Source organism: Corvus kubaryi, unplaced genomic scaffold (genome assembly GCF_017639235.1).
Source record: "Corvus kubaryi isolate FWS band 111438036 unplaced genomic scaffold, C.kubaryi_AGA036_p1.0 71, whole genome shotgun sequence".
Classification (NCBI taxonomy): domain Eukaryota; kingdom Metazoa; phylum Chordata; class Aves; order Passeriformes; family Corvidae; genus Corvus; species Corvus kubaryi.
This window is the reverse complement of record NW_024582059.1, coordinates 16,659,684-16,677,305: the sequence shown is the minus strand read 5'-3', so window position 1 is coordinate 16,677,305 and position 17,622 is coordinate 16,659,684. Positions and strand designations below refer to the sequence as shown.

At 39.3% G+C, this 17,622-nt stretch overlaps 1 protein-coding gene across 6 annotated transcripts in view; it reads right to left on the bottom strand.

Annotated features, from left to right (window-relative positions):
- Window positions 1–17,622, bottom strand: part of PTPN13 (protein tyrosine phosphatase non-receptor type 13) — a 114,717-nt gene that overhangs the window by 70,983 nt on the left and 26,112 nt on the right. For all 6 annotated transcript variants that reach the window (XM_042049510.1, XM_042049509.1, XM_042049506.1 and 3 more), the window contains 4 exons: window positions 17,309–17,428; window positions 9,499–9,668; window positions 5,743–5,808; window positions 2,919–3,104 (listed from right to left, as the gene is read on the bottom strand). In XM_042049510.1, the coding sequence (XP_041905444.1) occupies window positions 2,919–3,104; window positions 5,743–5,808; window positions 9,499–9,668; window positions 17,309–17,423 (537 nt within the window). In that variant the 5' untranslated portion in view covers window positions 17,424–17,428. Of the gene's footprint in view, window positions 1–2,918; window positions 3,105–5,742; window positions 5,809–9,498; window positions 9,669–17,308; window positions 17,429–17,622 lie in introns of those variants that run through there.

Below are 17,622 nucleotides of genomic sequence, written 5' to 3'. Positions count from 1 at the left end.
AGTATGAAACAAGCATTGTTTTTATGTAAATGCATGATATTAGTCAGTGCCAAACAGTTAAGTGCAGCACAGGCATTCAAACTTTTTAATAAAAAACTGATTAATCAGTGAGAATATCCCCTAGAATTATCCATGTTTGAATAGTCTGTGCATTATTTTACAACACATTTGGTCTACCTTTTTAACACTAAGAATAAATTAAGTTCACAAGCATGTAACTTAAACACGTTCCACCCCTAGAGCAAACTGAAGGAACAGCAACACTCAAAAACCATCTTCCATGATTACAATGTGACTAGAACTTGCCTAGTTCTACTGAGTTTTCTGTATAGCAGGAAGAACTGTCTTGTACCCTCACAGGACTTACTGCACATGTCAAATCACATGCAGGCATTTGTGAGGAGTTTCTGTTGCCCCTCAGGCACATTCCTTTCATGTGTCAGGCTTAACTACTCCCACTAACTCTTCACTCAACCTTTTTCTTTTAAAATCACTACTTCCCTAGGAAAAACTTTCACATGTATAATCATTCAAAGAAGAGTTTATTTGCTACAATGAAACATTTTTAGTGAGATCTTTTGATATAGTGGGAGCATAACCTGGACAGCAGCTTAGCTGAGAGGAGGGAAGGTGAAATCAAACAGACTTCACAGTTAAAATACAACTCAGTTAACATTAAACAGACTGAATCAGCCTTGGGCTATATTGCCCTTTACAAGGCATATTAACATGGCAAATGAAAACATTCAAATGGGACCTCTCAGCTATGCTTCAGACACCACCAAATGACCAGTTACAGAGATAAGACCACTTGAGCCTTTGATAAGGCCCATCAAGATTAGAGGCATGCCAACCTTGGAATAGTAAGTTGTATTCTGCCTCTAAAAAACCAAAATTTATACATTTTTCTTGTTAACTTAAAAAATTCTAGCACACATACAGAGCACTGAACATTAAAACCAGCAGGGATGGCTGGCGAAGGTGCACAAAAACCTGGCAGCACAGCTATGCTGTCACTGTTCTGTCAACTCTTGGTTTTTTTCTTGTCTTCTTGCAAAGCCAGTGCAGTGACACGTTCAGAATTGAAAAGGTTACTGGCAGGGGAAATGAGCAAAGCTTCAGCAGTGGATAACTGCTAGTCCCACTCCTTCATTAACAACATGGACAGGAGATGTGAGCCCACTTGCTGGATTCAGGTCTCCACTGGATTTCAGTACAAGCATTTGGGAGCACTGTCACTGTCTTTGGCAGGATGGTCTGGATCAGTCTGCCGCACTAACCCCAGACTCCCTGAAAGCCTGCTGACAAGAACAAGAGGAGGGAAAGAAGAAAATGTGCTAAGCTGAAATGACCATCAACAACTTGGAGAATAATGACTCAGTTTCCAGAGTGGCTGTTTCTATAGCTTGTGGCCTGATTTAAAATTGGATCTTTATTTTAACACTGATGAAGGCCCTGTAGCCCTTTATTCCACTGAACCACAGACTAATTCCACTTGGCAACTACACAAGACTTCAGACACTACAGTAAGGAGCACTGGACTGACAGACATACCTCACACACTAGACAATGCTTCATGGAGCTCAGGCTCAGCACTGTTTCTGGAGGCTTGGCATAATCAGCTGCTGTCAAATATTAGACAAATGCAGGGAACTCTCGCTTTCTGCAAGCATTTCCAAACCAGATATATGAAGAAACTATCTAACAATTAGATCATAACTTTTTTTTTTTATAAAGAAAAGGAAGCATCAGCAAATTAAACATTTTTCATGCCATGTCAGTGCTGCCTCTCTAGACACCAATTTTTACATGGACCTGCTGGGGTGACTCCAGAGGAGGGACATCAAGTTGATTAGAGGGCTGGAGCACCTCTCCTATGAGGAAAGGCTGAGAGAATTGGGGTTGTTCAGGCTGGAGAAGAAAAGGCTTAGGGGTGACCTAACTGTGACCTTCCAGTACCTGAAGGGAGCCTACAAGAAAGATCGAAAGAAACTATTTACAAGAACACGTAGTGACAGGACAAAGGAAAATGGCTTCAAACTGAGAGTGGATTTAGATTAGCTATTAGGAAGAAGTTCTTTACTGTGAGGGTGGTGAGGCACTGGCACAGGTTCCCCAGAGACGTTAAGGATGCCCTTTCCCTGGAAGTGTTCAAGGCCAGGCTGGATGGAGCTCTGAGCAACCTGTTCTTGCAAAAGGTATCCCTGACCATGGCAGGGAGGTTGGATCTAGCTTTAAGGTCCCTTTTAACCCAAACCATTCTACGGTTCTATGACAATTTACGGTCTTCATTTATTTACTTAAAATTATTTAACTATTCTGAAGTTATGCTGTAATGGTTTAGGTGAAGAGAGACGTTGCCCATCAGGAATAGTAACTTTGTGAGATGAGTTCACATAACTTCTTTCACTTCTAAAAACAGTTTGGTCATTATTACTCAATAAAATCATCCACAATTCTCATATTCAAGAGCTGAGCAGAAGTGCAAGAGAATTGGCACACTGCCTAATCAGTCCTTCTTTCTGTTAATAAGCAACTCCCAAAAAGTCAAGCATAAATTCAAGATAAAGTAAACTCACAGCAATAATTTCTGAAGCATTTCGAGTAGCAACAAGTCTAAGGCTTGCCCTACAGTTCATTACCTTGTTCTTCTGTTTCTTCCTACCTTTTTTTTAATGAAGACAGTTCACAAAATGACCTCCTCAGAAACTCGTGAATGCATGTTCCAGGAGGAATTGTCAAGAGAACAGACTGCTACATGGGGAGGGAAGCAGTTCTCTCCTTTCAACACTCACCCTTGTCAAAATTGCAACATATCAAAACAAGAGGAAGAATGACTGCAGAGTGACTGTGAATTAGCACTTTTGCTCTTTTCCTGCTCACCTTTACTATTTCCTCAAACGCTGACACAGACTTACCCCAGACAGGCTTCCCAGAACAAGTCTGACCAGCTGCTTCACATATGAAAAAGAAGGGGCACAGTTGCTGTTCCTTATGTGGGCACTGCAGGCATCCAGAACAGTCCGTACAGACACACGGGCATAAATGACATCCTCACACATGCCCAGCAGTATGCTGTTGAGATGGTCTCCAAGCTTGATAGGCTAGTGACAAACAAGGACAGGGGACACAGGAGAATCAGTTTTAGCAGTGACTTGGGGAACACTCAGAAACAAAAGACATTCAATAATGTACAGTACCTATTCATGAGACTTATTGCCTACATTATGTGAGTGCCAATTTGGAAGTCACCACCTAGGTGGTGGAAAACATAGTGGCTGTAGAACAGGAGACAGGCATTTAGCCTCTGGATTCAACTCCTCTACAGCAATCTGGCCTAAACAAGCTGCCTGATCTGTAAGGTCAGGACACCAATGCTTTCCTTTCTCAAATGCTTAATGAAAAAGTAAAAATAAAATGAAAGGGAAAAGGTTCAGAGAAGCTTTATTCCTTGAACATTCTGCCAGTCAGGAGTATAAAACTCAATCCTCATTACAATAATTTGGAGCAACCCTCTATGTTCATTTTCTACAGTTCTTCACCTCACCAATACTTTGCAGCAGATGTGTTAGCATTTCCAAATTCTAGTGACATCACCAAACAGTATCAACAAAAATTAAGGAATAAAACAACCAAGCCACTGGTTAATGAAGCAGAGCTTCCTAACTGCAGGACAACACCCATACAGTCTAAAAAAAGTAAATCCAGATGTCTTTCTGCTCTCCCCATTCAGTGAATGCAGACACCTATGTGGAATATCACTCCCCAGGGTATGCAGCACTTGGTGATAACACTTGTTCTCAGATGCTGCAGGCACTTGGGACCTGAGCTTTCTGATTTGCAACTCTCCCAAAGTGGGTGGTTACCCACAAACACTGTCAAGCTTATTGCATCACAGAGTGCTTCAAACAATTGCAATCTTTCAATCTTCCCCATGTGAGCACTCTTAAGGTGAGCCTTTAAAAGGCACTCTGGACCACCCCGATTTAATTAATGTAGCCTTTTCCCATCTATCTGTTTATCACTTCTAACTAATCATAAAAATCACGTATGTGAATAAGATATGAATCTCATGTTCAGCCACACTCCCAGCAGAGAAGCAGCTCATTAACGAATGCAGGCAGACAAATACAGAAAAGTATTAAAAAAAGGGGGAAATCTGCACATGCAAATTAACACTCAAAAGTAATGCCATACACAAGACTGTCCTTTTGCCTACACTAACTCCACAGGACAGAGGATCCACCTGACAACATCCCAAAAGCAAATTCCTTCCAGGCCTCCCCCCCACACACTGTCTTTGGGAAAATACTCTTTTATTAACAGGTAGATGCCTTCCCACTGCATTACTGAGAAACTGTTGCTACACTCTTAACACCAAAGTAAGAAACAAAGAGAACAGGGACTAAAATTCATGCCTACATTCCTCTCAACACCTATCTCTACCTACTTTAAGTCACTCTCCTACTACTGCTGAATACTGCTCCTCTCATCTCCTACAAGACAGGAAAGCAAAGGAAGAGAAAAGCCCTAGTATCTAGGAAAACACTAAGGCTTTTGGGACAGGCACAGTAGGCCTTATAAACAGGTACCCTAAACAGTCAGAGTTTCAAAGTTTTTTACCTCACTTAGCTGCATTCAGGCAGCTACTTCCAAGTAAGTACAACTGAGATCCCAACTACCACTCTGTTAAAGAAAATACTAGGAACTGAACGCCTAAAATGCTGAAGTCATTAAAAATTTCCTTCCTTAGTCTTATACATAACATCAACTAGTAGGAACAAATCCAAATATGAACCACAAATTGCTTCTTCCACAACTGCAAGTCCATCATTAAATGCTTTTTCAGAAGCATTTCATCTTATTTTCACTCTTTTAGATATTTACTTTTAAAAGTTTAACTGGGGGCAGGGAAGGAGCACTCAGGAAGATAATGAATCACATTTATCTTCAGTCAGTTTTGGCAAGACAGTCTAAGAGCTCTGCTGGGTGTGTAAAATAACCACATTGAGCAATAACACTCAGCTCTACGCAGTCTGCAACTGCATCTGCATTGACTGACAAGTCAATAGCAAGAGTCTACTCCCTGCTCCGAACAATTCATACCCTTTCTTGGCCGTTGTGAAAGGTAGGTATCTATATGTGCCAAACCCAGACTCACAGAAGCTATGGCAGCATAGAGAACAAGTTGTTTTGTTATGTGTAAAATAAGTGTGTTACTTCAATACTTGTTTTCATATAAGCCTAAACCAAAACAAATTATTTTCTCCTTTGTCAGCAGCTTGAACTGCTGTCTTTCAGCCTGTGGCATTACAGGCTAGACTAGGCCAGATACATCTTCATGGAAACTAACAGAAATGTACTATCAGCACCTTCTCCCTGCAAGACAACACCACACTTCACAAGAAAAAGCTCCAAGTATAGGAAAGAAAACTTCTGTACTGTGCAGTGACTGCACATTGGAACAGACGCCCAGAGAACCTGTGGAGTCACCTCACTGAACCATGTGGACACAGTCCAGTGCCAGGTGCTCTGGGATCACCCTGCTTGAGCAGGGAGGTTGGACCAGATGAACCACTGTGGTCCCCTCCAACCTGACCCATTCTGTAAAATTCTGGGAAAGGCACCTTTCTCCTAAGCATCTCAGTATGACAATCCTGCCCTGTAAACTTAAATGCAGAGTCAGTCCAACGATATCAAGTCTGAAGTTGCAATATTAAACAAAACCAAATCTAAACTTACCTGACTTTGAGGAACTTCGTGGTCAGCTCCCCAAAAGAGTGCCATACCAAGAGAATAAATATGGACCTGCCATAAGACACAAGATACTTGTCAACTCATTGAACAGGAATGGAAATGCAAAGCAGACTTTTAAAGGAGAGCAACTAGCTTAACATCATTTTGCTTATAAATACATTTCTGGTATTTAAGCTCAGTTGTCTTTCAAATCCTACTTCTCCTTTACATGAGGTTCAGAGAAGTAAATCCTACTGCTACAAAATACACTGCATCTAATTAGTGCCCCCATCTTCTCTGTTCAATTTTAAGCTTTCATCTCACATTGAAGCCAGAAAGTCATGTAATCCATACAATCAGCCCGGTGTGGGGTAAAGACTGCATGGTTGTGCCCAAGGATCCTTAAAATTTGAGTGTGAAAGTAAGGCAGACCTTAGCACGACTCAAGCAGGGGGCTATCCTAATGAGATTACTAAGATTGGGATCAAAGGAAAAAGAAGGAATTAACAAAACAATATAAACATTTAAAGCAGTACCTTAATCTATAACTGATATTTTAAGGTACGAATACATTAACCATTACACATTATAATTAACGATTAATATATCTTCAACATAATACACCCATCAGTACAGGGAATAAAACCTTTAAATACTGCAGAATTAAGAGCACAAGCACATGCTCTGTAGGTGACTGTCAAAACAAAACAGATAAGTGTAGAAAGAAAGCACAGTTTTTCTGGACTGTATAAGTAATGTACACTAGTGACGGCTCCCTATACCATGTTATTAGTAATACTTATGTTACTTAAAGCAACAAATTTATTGAATAACTCTGAAGGCAATGAACAACAATTACAAGGACAGAGATAAAATAAAAGTTCACTTAAGTCAGCCTCTTCACCAAAGCAAAACATCTTAGTTAAGTTCTAGATATATAAATTGACAAAAATCTGAACAGATTAGGACAGTAGTCAGAAAAATGCATCAGGGGTTCTCAGTTAATACCACTGCCCCATTCAACCAGAAACATTCTCTTTCAAATACTGAGAAAATTCCTCTTTATCTGGTTTATTACCCATTACCCTTTCAACTGAAATGCTACAAAGTCTTCCTTATATATCAAGATATACTGCAGCTATGCAGAAAGAGGTGAACATGCTTTCAGGGCAGTAATGAATGCAAAAAAAAACCTTTTCAGAAAAAACAGGCAACAAAACCCAAAAGAATTCAAAAGCAATCAAGAAAAAAAACCCCAAACAAAAACAGAAGCTTGCCAACTCTTTCAGTCCCCCAATAATGCAACAACAGCAATTGAAAATACTATTATAAAATTAGTTACTTCTAATTAGAGACATTGTCATTGTCTTGAATCTGTCAGTGTTCAAGAAAAATTTGGACAATGGTCAAATACATGATTTCATTTCTGGGTTGCCCTCTCTGGAATCTGGAGTTGGACTTGATGACTCCTTGACCCTTTCAGCTCAGGTTATTCCATCATTCTATGACTCCGCGCTTCAAAATAACAGAAGATATTTCCAAAAATGCTATGTGCGATCAGTCCTCTAAACTAAAACATGCTACTCTACTAATCTATCTGAAAACAGCTTTCAAAATAAAAGCATTTATTCAAAAATTGTAATTAATTTCTGTACTATGATACTTTAAATATGTTCCACAATATATAAATCAACATGAAATTAATTTCCCAAATCAATCTTCATTCTAATATTGAATGGTTTGGTTACTCTATTTCCAATAAGCCTGCAGTTACCTCACACATATTTGGATTCAAGCTGACTGTGTGTCTTGGAATCAAAAGGGTATTCACTTATTGACGATAATTTTTATTTAGCATTTCTCGTGAATACACTTAACTTGTATTAGCAAACACAATCATAACTGAAAAGACAAATGCAACCCCATCACTGTCTGATACAAGGCCTTAAAAAACAAGGTATTTTTCTGCTTCAGCAGCTTTTAGTAGAACAATCAAAAAGGAAAACACCAATGATTTCCAGTAAATGAATTCAGTGAACTACAGCCAGTTGTGACAGAAGAAAAAAAAAAAAGTTTAAATGTGTTAAAAGTTACCACAGTCAGCAAAGCAAGATCTGATTCTGTGATCTAAGAAACATGAAGTCAACATACTCCTTACAAATAACCAGTGTACCACCTGATACAGAGTTTAACAGGAACGCAAAGGGAAGCAGTCAAAAAAAGAGGGATGCACGTATAAGCTATTTATCAGCCCTACGAACTTCAACGAATAAAGTCATAAAAGGACACTGGTTTTTGGACAAAGCTATGTTTCAGTGAGCTTTCTTCTTCCACATAAGGAAGTAGGTGGATCACCTTCCATCCAGCAAGCAAGGTTATGCTGACACCAGGAAAGTAATTCACACAGCCCTAACCAGAGAGGATTAGTTAGCGCTGCACACACACAGAGTGCCAGCATTTGGTCATCGCCTATTGATGTGCTCTGTGTTGGCGTTTACAGGCCACAGAGGTCCCTCTGAGGGTTTCCTTCCTAAAGATTAAGAAACACCACAGCATGGCTTTTCATAGTAACAGTCCTCCATTTATTTCAAAAAGAAAAAAAGTAGCATATTGAATACTGGCACAGAGCAAAGAATGCAATCAACTCTGACAAAGGTCACAAACTTGTCCCTTCAAAACTATTTTTTCTGCCATTTTTAAAGGCCTGTTTTGTACATTAACTTCAGAGTTGGCACTAGAGGTAACATTACTGTCTTCAAAAGCATTGTCCCTCTTGAAAGAAAATAAACAATTCCAGCAGTATGACTACAGAACTTGGCAGCTGCATCCTACATAACTGAACCTGAGTCTTCATTATGTCAGTGTTATTTTTATTCCTCTATTATTTCTCTAACTTTCAGCCTAGGTTTCTAATTGTTTATAGTTTTGACATAAATAAAACTGTAAACATATTTTATCATACCATTAATTTTGACAATATGCAGGTCAAGAAGGATGTCTAAAGGACTTGGGAGTAACAGAGGGTTTACAGTAGGTATTTGGTGATAGAGCCCTAAAGAAAACTGGCTATATACAAAAAGCTGTAAACACCAAATATTCAACACAGAAATACATGTTTTAATAGTCCTTGTGCACACAACAGCTACCCATGCCAATACCACTTTCCTCTGGAGTAAGAGCTGTTCTTCCTGGAGGAACACTGCCAAATGCCATAATTGTTCCCAGATTACAACACTGGCTGTGGCTAGCTTCCCTCTAAGGATTATTGATCCAGGGAAGCCAAGGAGATAGAAATAGCTCAGCTTCCTTTTCACTCCCACTGCTAAATATCTTTGACTAAGCCAAGGCAATGGTTTTCTGGGGAAAGTGTTACCATTTGCAACAAATTCTTAAGAGCACAGCTGAGAAGATACTCATTTTAACTGTACCTGTCAATGACCTGGAGGAGATCACATATACAAACATCATCTGTCTGAACATTTACCCTTGTGAAAGGGTTAAAAAGGAGAAGTGGAAATTCTGTGCAGCCCTTGCTCAAGTATGCACACGGCCAGGTGCAGTAGAGACTCTTCCTCACAACTGCATACAACTATAATTCCACTTTTACCAGGAAAAACAAAGTAGGAGGATCCCTCCCCTCCTCACAAAAGAAATTACACGAATCACAAACCATGGGGAGATAAAAAGGACAGTTTAAAGCTATTTTGTGAAGGGATCAACAGCAAAACACCAGAGCTGTCTGCCAAGGAAGAGGCACTCTACCTTTTCAACATCTGACAGGGATGACAGCGAATGGTTCTGCAGAACCTCTGGTGCTGTGAATGCTCGCAGGTCTTGTTGGGACACATTTTCATCAGTAAATGACACACTGCCAGATGGAAGCAACAGGAGAGACCATGGAGAAATGATGAATCCCAGAGCAGCAGGATCAGCTGTAATTGAAAAGGGGAAAAAAAACCAAAAACCACCCTGAAAATGAAGCAATGTTGTGTTTGATGCCCTTGCTTGATGTTCTTTTATTATCAGCCTACATACTATTAGTGGAATAGATTCATACTTCCTTTTCCACCTGCGGTGTTTCGTAACCACAACAACCACCTCGATTTTAATCACACTGAGGAGTAACACCTATCTTTTATGACTGTTCTTATTCATAACAGCAAGCTCAGGAAGAGCCTGCTAAAATACTCACAAATCTTTCCCATCCTAAAGTTATTTCAATTATGCTACAGTTGACATATAAAATGTTCCCCTTCTGTAGTGCACGTCAATAATGCTAATTCCTACAATAGAATGGAGTTTGCTCCTATACCATCATAGCATTACTGCAGCAGCAATGTTTTGAAGACAGTAGACAACATTAGTGGAGAAGGAAAATACTCATTAGAGTGGCTAATAGAAGGGGACAAAACAGAAGAGTTTTGTGGCACAGAAATCCTTTTTAGTCTAAAGCAAAAAAAAAATTAAAAATACCTGAAAATATCAAAACAAGCACTGAAATTGCAAAACCAAAAGTGATCTAGAATATGCAATTTGCCAGATAGATTTTTGATGTCCAATAATACTGCTGTCAAACTACTGTAACACAAAAAGGCAGGAAAAATAAATACCATTTCCTCGAGTCAAAATATTTTTTCTACAACTCAAACATGAATCAACCCAATTTCACTGGAGGAGGCACAGGATTTTACCTAAGTAAAACTAAAAGTTAATTTTCATTTTTTCATAGGCAAAAAGGCAATATCTCTGTCTTCTGCTGCACAATATATCCAAGATGTGAGGAAACACATGTTTGAATGATACATCCTTTTCCCTTGATATTGTAAGGAAAACCAGCAGAATAATAATTTCATCCTTCAGCATCACCATTAACATTTTCCACTCTCCATCTCAGGATATTCCTACAGTGCTGGTTCCTAGACTGCTGAACTATCTTGTAATCTAGAATATTTCTAATCTCCTAGGAAATGTATTAAATTACTGCTTGCAGGTATCAGGTGTAAAAGGATCTACCAAGTAAGTCCTTCAATTTTCTAACCCCACTTCCTTTGAAACAAACAGAGTAAGTGCTGTTCACTGTTGTAGCAGTAAGTTTAGATGTTAAATGAAAGAAACATAAAGATGGACAGACCATTCCTACTATATGTAACAAGAAAATACTACATTATATAGCAAGGCTTCCAAAAACATTTTTAGGAAGACTACTTTAGATGGCCACTGACTTTCAAAAATTATCCTGAGGGTAACTACTGGATTTTTCACCACTTCTGTGTGTATTCAACACTGATATAAAAACCCTAAACAAGCAACATCTTAAAATATTGTAAGATTTCTGCTTATAAGTCCCAACTCAAGAACCCTAGGAAATGTAGATGCTTTTATCTTAATTTAACATTTTGTATAATATTTGAAATGCATAAAAACTCTTCATATTCTGAAACATACTAAGACAAAAAATTGATTTAGTTTTGAGAACAATTAAAACCCCTCCCACAATTAGTCTGAAGTCTTCCCGATATTAATTTCAACAAACTTTAAAGCATTTGTCCCCTACAGATGTATAGTCTGAATTTATTGATCCACCCCTACTCAAGAATCTTCATGACCTGAAGCAATGTAAAATTAATGTGACAAATAATAAGTTTAGAAAAGGGACTGGTTCTGCCAAACTCGTTCTATTGACATTTTTTTAGCTTCCTCTTTCAGTAGCTTACAACTAACATAGCAGATCATACTGCCCCATCCCAACTCCAGGGAATCTAATCTATTGTTACAAAGGATGAGGACAAAACAATTAATTGTCCAGTTCCTTCCTTAAGGTGTGCATCATAAACCAAAATAACTGTCTCAAAACTCCAACTAGGTAGACCTACCTAGGAAAATACTCTTCAGTAACATTACTCTTACTTTAACAAAAAAGAAGCAAAGATGCAATGTGTCAAATAGCCAGCAACTACAAGACAACAACAGAAACTATCTTCCAGTGATAATATTCATGTCATCTTCTGTTTAGGCTTTCAGAAGAATTTACAAGAGCAGTAAGGGTAACATACTCCTGAAAATACAGAGGAAAATGACAAAAAAACCCCCAACCCCTTTTTCTAAAAGCACTGGAATTCAGGATATGGCTCCTGGTCAATTTTCTATCCAACAGGTTTTCAACTGTGCTAGAGCTGCCAGCCTTCTGAGTTAATTCCAGAACTATGCAACTCGGTAACAAAACACTTGTGAGAGCACAGTATATCAAGCAGTGCCAAGACAGAGATAAATAGCGTGGTCTTACTTAAAGTGAGAGAGTGAACTGGCTTTAAACACAATAAAAACAGAAATAATCTTCAGCTACAGAGCATCTGCCAAACAAATGAGAGAAGGAAAAAGTCCTTTATGTGCTTTAACAGCATACAAATAGCCTAAGATAAAAAAGACCCACCATATTATAAGGGACATGAATACAAATATTTGAAATGGATCTATTTTACAATATTGATGGCAGGTAATTTTGAATTCCCAAGCTACAGTCACAATTCAAGTCAGTCCTTCAGGATCTTTTTCCCCCACTTCTCTCTTAGGCCTCAACCATTAGCACAGAACACACACATCGACAAAAATCTCTAAAAACCACAGAACAATCCAAAAATATACATGAGGTTTTCAACACCCATCTTTGCTTCCCTCCGTAGCCCTCACTGAGACACGTAAAATTTCTCCTAGAGCAAAGGACCCTGAAAATGTGTATGCTCAGGCCAGGCTGGAGGCAGGCAGACCACTGACTCATCTGCAGCCTGGCCAGGATTATGCCAGCACACAGGACCACTTATGCTGTAAATCCTCTCCTCCTTGGGCTGGTGCAGCATGTCCCTGCATGCCTGGTGTGCAGGGCAAGCAGCACTGCAGCGTCTCTGCTCCCTTTCCCTTCGGCACAAAGGGATAGGAGAGCTCTGATGGGATACTGAACCCCTTGGAAAACTGAAATTTACTCTTTCCTGAGGATACTGGAGCAAGAAACAAGGTGAACAATTAATTTCTGAGATCACATACGTTGTCCCTGAACTGCCCCACAGTCAGTCTAACACCACACTACACTGTTGTGCTGACTACATCCAGCAGAGCTCTGCAAAGAGTGCACGTAGTCACCAAGCCTCTTTGGTGTGAGTAGGGTGGGTGGAGGAAGGGATGAGGAATAGAAACTAAAAATTTTTTAAATCCCAATAAAATTACAAAAGCTCAATCTCTCTCCTTCTCAGCAACCAAAAGATCAAATGTCACCAGATGATGGGGGGAAAAAAAAAAATCATTCCCTAACAGTTACTGGCAAAGGGAAAAAGCAATCATTTATTGCCTGCCAACAAGGACTAGCTAGAAAATGAGGATTTGGGTTTTTACCCCTTCCTATTCATTTTTCCTCTTGTCAACCAAACCAATCCATTTCCTGCTCCATCCCAACTAGGTCTATGACTACTTTGGACTCACCACTAGTCCCCATCAGCACATTTCACACTTTGCCTTCCTTCTTTTCATTACACCTACTCAAGCTAAGCAGCTACAGTAGTTTGACTGTCAACAAGATTTACAGGTCCCTGAAAACCATAATCTTCTTTCTTCACATCCACTTTCAGATGATACAACTTTTCTTTACATAAATCATTTCCCACATACAAATTTGTAAGACATTCAACTTGCAAAGACTCTCTTTCTTTGCTCAACCTGTCTTTTTAATATCAGACTCACTTTCCCCCTTCTCTTCCCCCTTCATTTAGATACATGTCTCCAAATTTAAGATCCAATTATTTTCAGAATCCTCAACGCACACTTTAGAATGGGAGTGGCTTAAGTGACATATGAAGGCTTTCCCACTTTCAAGCTTAGATAAATCTTTTCCAGTTAAACCTACCAAATTAGAGGGACGCCTGTTTTATAATTCTCAGCAGCAGCGAGCACAGCATTCTCCTTACGCTTATACACTCACATTTGAGATTACTTCAAAGACTTGTTCCTTTGACCTCATGGAGTTCTGAGTGCAAGATACAGCACGTCTGAAACAGCTGATACACTCTTTCAACAACAAAATAGTTATTGCAGATAATTAAACAGATGTAAGAGAAGGGCAGGTCTGGTATCGGCCTTTTCAAATCTCCAGATTAATCTCAACATCACCAGTGCAACTGATGTCAGATCTGCAAGTGAGTCCTAGATTGTCTTTCTCCTTCATTTAACAGCTTATAATATGCTGACAAGACAGCTACCAGAGTTGATCTTCTGAATTGGTGATTAGCAACTGGGCAATTCAATCCAAGCTTTCATTTTTTATAACTATAGAAATAAATTTGTGAAGTATTTTTAAGGAGTTCAACATCTGTTAGAATTGTAAATATGAAGAGGGCTAAAAATATGCACATTTTTATATCTGTTGCTGAATCAGACATGATGTGATATGCAATTAACCATGTAAGACAATGGATTTTCATCCTGTGCATCTTTTATTCAGTGCTTTGATGGATAAGTAGACCCACTAAAAGACATGCACAACTTTTAAATATAAAGAAGCCATCAAATCTGTAACAGAAGCTTGTTTTGGACACTTTTTTCTAATTTCTAGAAACTAGCTTAAGTAAGAAATTAATTGAAGAACAGGTTCTCAGTTGACAGAGTAATAGCAAGATTTCCAACTTGAAATAAACTACCAAAACTCTACCAGGACTACATACATAAATGAATTATTACTTGGACTGGTAAATCCTTTAAGTTTGTGTGGTTCCTGGACTGGTGTGGAGAGGCTGCCAACAGGTAGCAGTTTAAGAGTTGACATGGCCTTTTTTATCCCCCTCATTTCAAAACAGCTGGAACACAGACTGTTGACCAATATGCCTCATTTAATTTTTTTGAAGAAACAATGTACAAAACACTCAGAAAACTTATATTTTGTTACAGAACAGCAAGTTCAGGGACTTCAGGACTCCGTACAGGAAGGAAGAACACTTTTGAGAGCTGGTCAAAGCTGAACACGCTGTGATCTTGCAGAAGCTAAAAGCTTGACCTATTGCCCTCTGCCCAGGAGCGATCAGTCAGTTCTGAAAAATTTTGGAAACTCATCCTCTGCCATAAAATAGCTCTTCCATGCCATATCCATGGAAGAAATGAGCCTGAAATTCGACCAAGGAAAACAAGATTTCTTTAGGATTCCCCATTTGCTATAAGTCCTCCACAAATAAAGAACGAAATTGAGTCAGACAAGCCTACAGGAACCTCCACATTTCCACATGGACATTCCTGCATGTCCACGACACCTTTACAACCCAGCATAGAAACTGATATTCAAGATGACAAAAAAAGTCTCTAGACTGCTTCATTAGTGAAGACAAACCTTCATTAAAGACTGTCTGGTTATTCAACTCTTGCTGGGAGGAATTAGATTACCTTTATCAACCTTAGCTACACAGAAAAGCTCTTTCATTTGAGTGTCTCTTGAAGTGTGTTTTACCAAAGGCTATATCCCAGGTTAATTAATAGCATGCAACTGAAAACAGTTTGCTGAACTAGCAGAAAAACAACTCAATAAAACAGCTTCACCTCCAAAAAAGAGACAGATTCTTCTGGCACTGATTTTATCTGAATTTGTGTTTTGGTCTTCACGGATAGGAAGCAAGATCAGAAGCTTCTGCCACCTTACCCAGTCCTTGCTGGCAAACATTCCCCTGCCTTAAAAACACATATCAGAAGTCCTGGGGCATATTTCTGTTTTGTGCTCTCATCTTTCAGTACTTGTTCTTCTGAAGGAGCGCTGACTGTGTTCTCATTGTGGATGCCTGCCTGCAGTCTTCATAGAAACTGTGATAACTCTTCTGCACTACTCTCAGGACAAGAAAGGGTGAGCTCTTATTTTCAGTGGAGACTCCCTTCTGGAAAAAAATCTAGGACAAAATTTTAAGTGGTTTCACTGCTATGGGCTCATACAACTGCAATTTTGCAGGTGGATTAAAAGATGGAGCTTCATGTGTCAATTCCTGTAAAGTTTACAAGAGTAAACCTCTAATCATTCAAGATCCTTCTTAAGTCAAGGTCTTAACAACCTGCCCTCTTAAAAGAAATAATTCTCCTGACTGTCTCCAAGAGACAACAAAGAGTGAAAGAGAGAGGAAAGCAGATGCCAGCTTTCCCTTTCTTGCAATATGAGAAGCAGCAGGACAGGTCAGTTGGTCAAACTGCAACAATAAACTCAGCATTCCTAATAGGGGATGCTTTTTACTACACATGGCCTGTGAGAACACGGGTAAAGGGAAAAAGGTAAATTTGAATGGGATGTCAAAACTACCTATAACTCACCTACCAAAAAATACATTGGAGAAGTTGATAACATTCATATTTGTAAAGCTAAGTCAAGCTTGATCAGAAATCAAGCACTATATAGCAGGTTTTACCCACATCTGCCTTCTCTGGGGCCTGTGAAGTATCCAACAGTCCAGTTGAGACCAGTCTCAGAGGCTGCACAATGCATAAGACAGAACCAATATCTGACTCAACAGATTGTCTAAACCAAATCTTAATAAAACCAACCCAAAACAACTTCAATGTTGAATCTTAATGAAATTCTACATCAAATACTTGCAAAAAATACAAAACATTTTTCCCTCAATAACGAAGATGTGCCCTTTGCATCGTAATGTGGCAAAACAATGACTATTTTCAAAGTGTGACCCTTTGCTTTTTATTAATAAAACTGAATAAGCTTACATATACATGCTTAGATACAAGGGGACGACCCCCCACAAAGGTGCTGAAATACTAGGTGCATCATGGGAATATATACTTTATCTGAGAACAAGTTAAAGATGTTACTGAAGTTCAATATTTGGGTTAAGCATTTATTGCTATAAAAAAAAGCAAGAAAGGGAGGGAAGGACCTTAAGGATTTACAGATTTTAAAGAAAAGGGAGGAAAATACAAGGAAGGGGAAAGGTTCCATATTGAGACTTAGTGCTAAAATGTGTATTATTAGCAGTATTTCAGATGCTCAACCTGGAGCCTACTAAGGTGGGAGGGGGGAGGGAGAAGAAATACTTGTACTCCTTTGAAGTCCAAGACAACACCACATTCCTCTCAGTAGCGTGTAGGTGTTGCCACTTGCATTCTGGGGAATCATACCTAGCCCTCTGGTCAAGTTTTCTGTTGTTCACCTTTGCCTCCCCTGAGACTGAATCTCTTCAGAGCACACTGGTCATGACTGCACAGTACTGTACCCATTTCTGTGCCCCCTTCGGTACTGAAGTGTTCCAGTGGTCTCACACTTATTTATCACCTTTTTCCTGTGTTTTCAGCCCACTCCAATGAGTCTAAAATAATTGAAGTTACCGCCACAAGAAACGGGATATGCCACAGACTCTGGCAGAACTTGAAGTGATGGTTGAAAGCAACCTTTGGGCTGGGGTGCAGCGAGGCACTTACTCAGAGACAACTTAGGAGCAAGTTATTGTTTGGGCTTAGAGCCTAGGAAGGACAAGGCAGTTTACTTTTATGGCACCTGAGCTTAACCAAGACGTTTCCAGCTCTGTATTCATCAGTCTTTAAAAACGCTTACCTTTTCGGAATAGTTCTTGAAGGCTCTCTGCACTTTGATTCAAAATAGCCCATATTTCCTCTTCCTGCAATGGTCCCCCCCGAACCTCCAGAGCCTCTGCTAGTGACACATGCATGTTACCTGGGAAATAAACAGACTGATGTAAGACTAAATAACACTTTTCTTCTCCTTGCATGCAGTATTCAAGTGATGCCTTTTCCCGGTCTTAAAATCAAGAGTCAAACATGGTTAGAAGGGAAAAAGGGATTTTACCTTGGTATTTATTTGAAGGATCCTTAGGTGCACATGTCCAGGTTGAATGCACCCCAATGCAC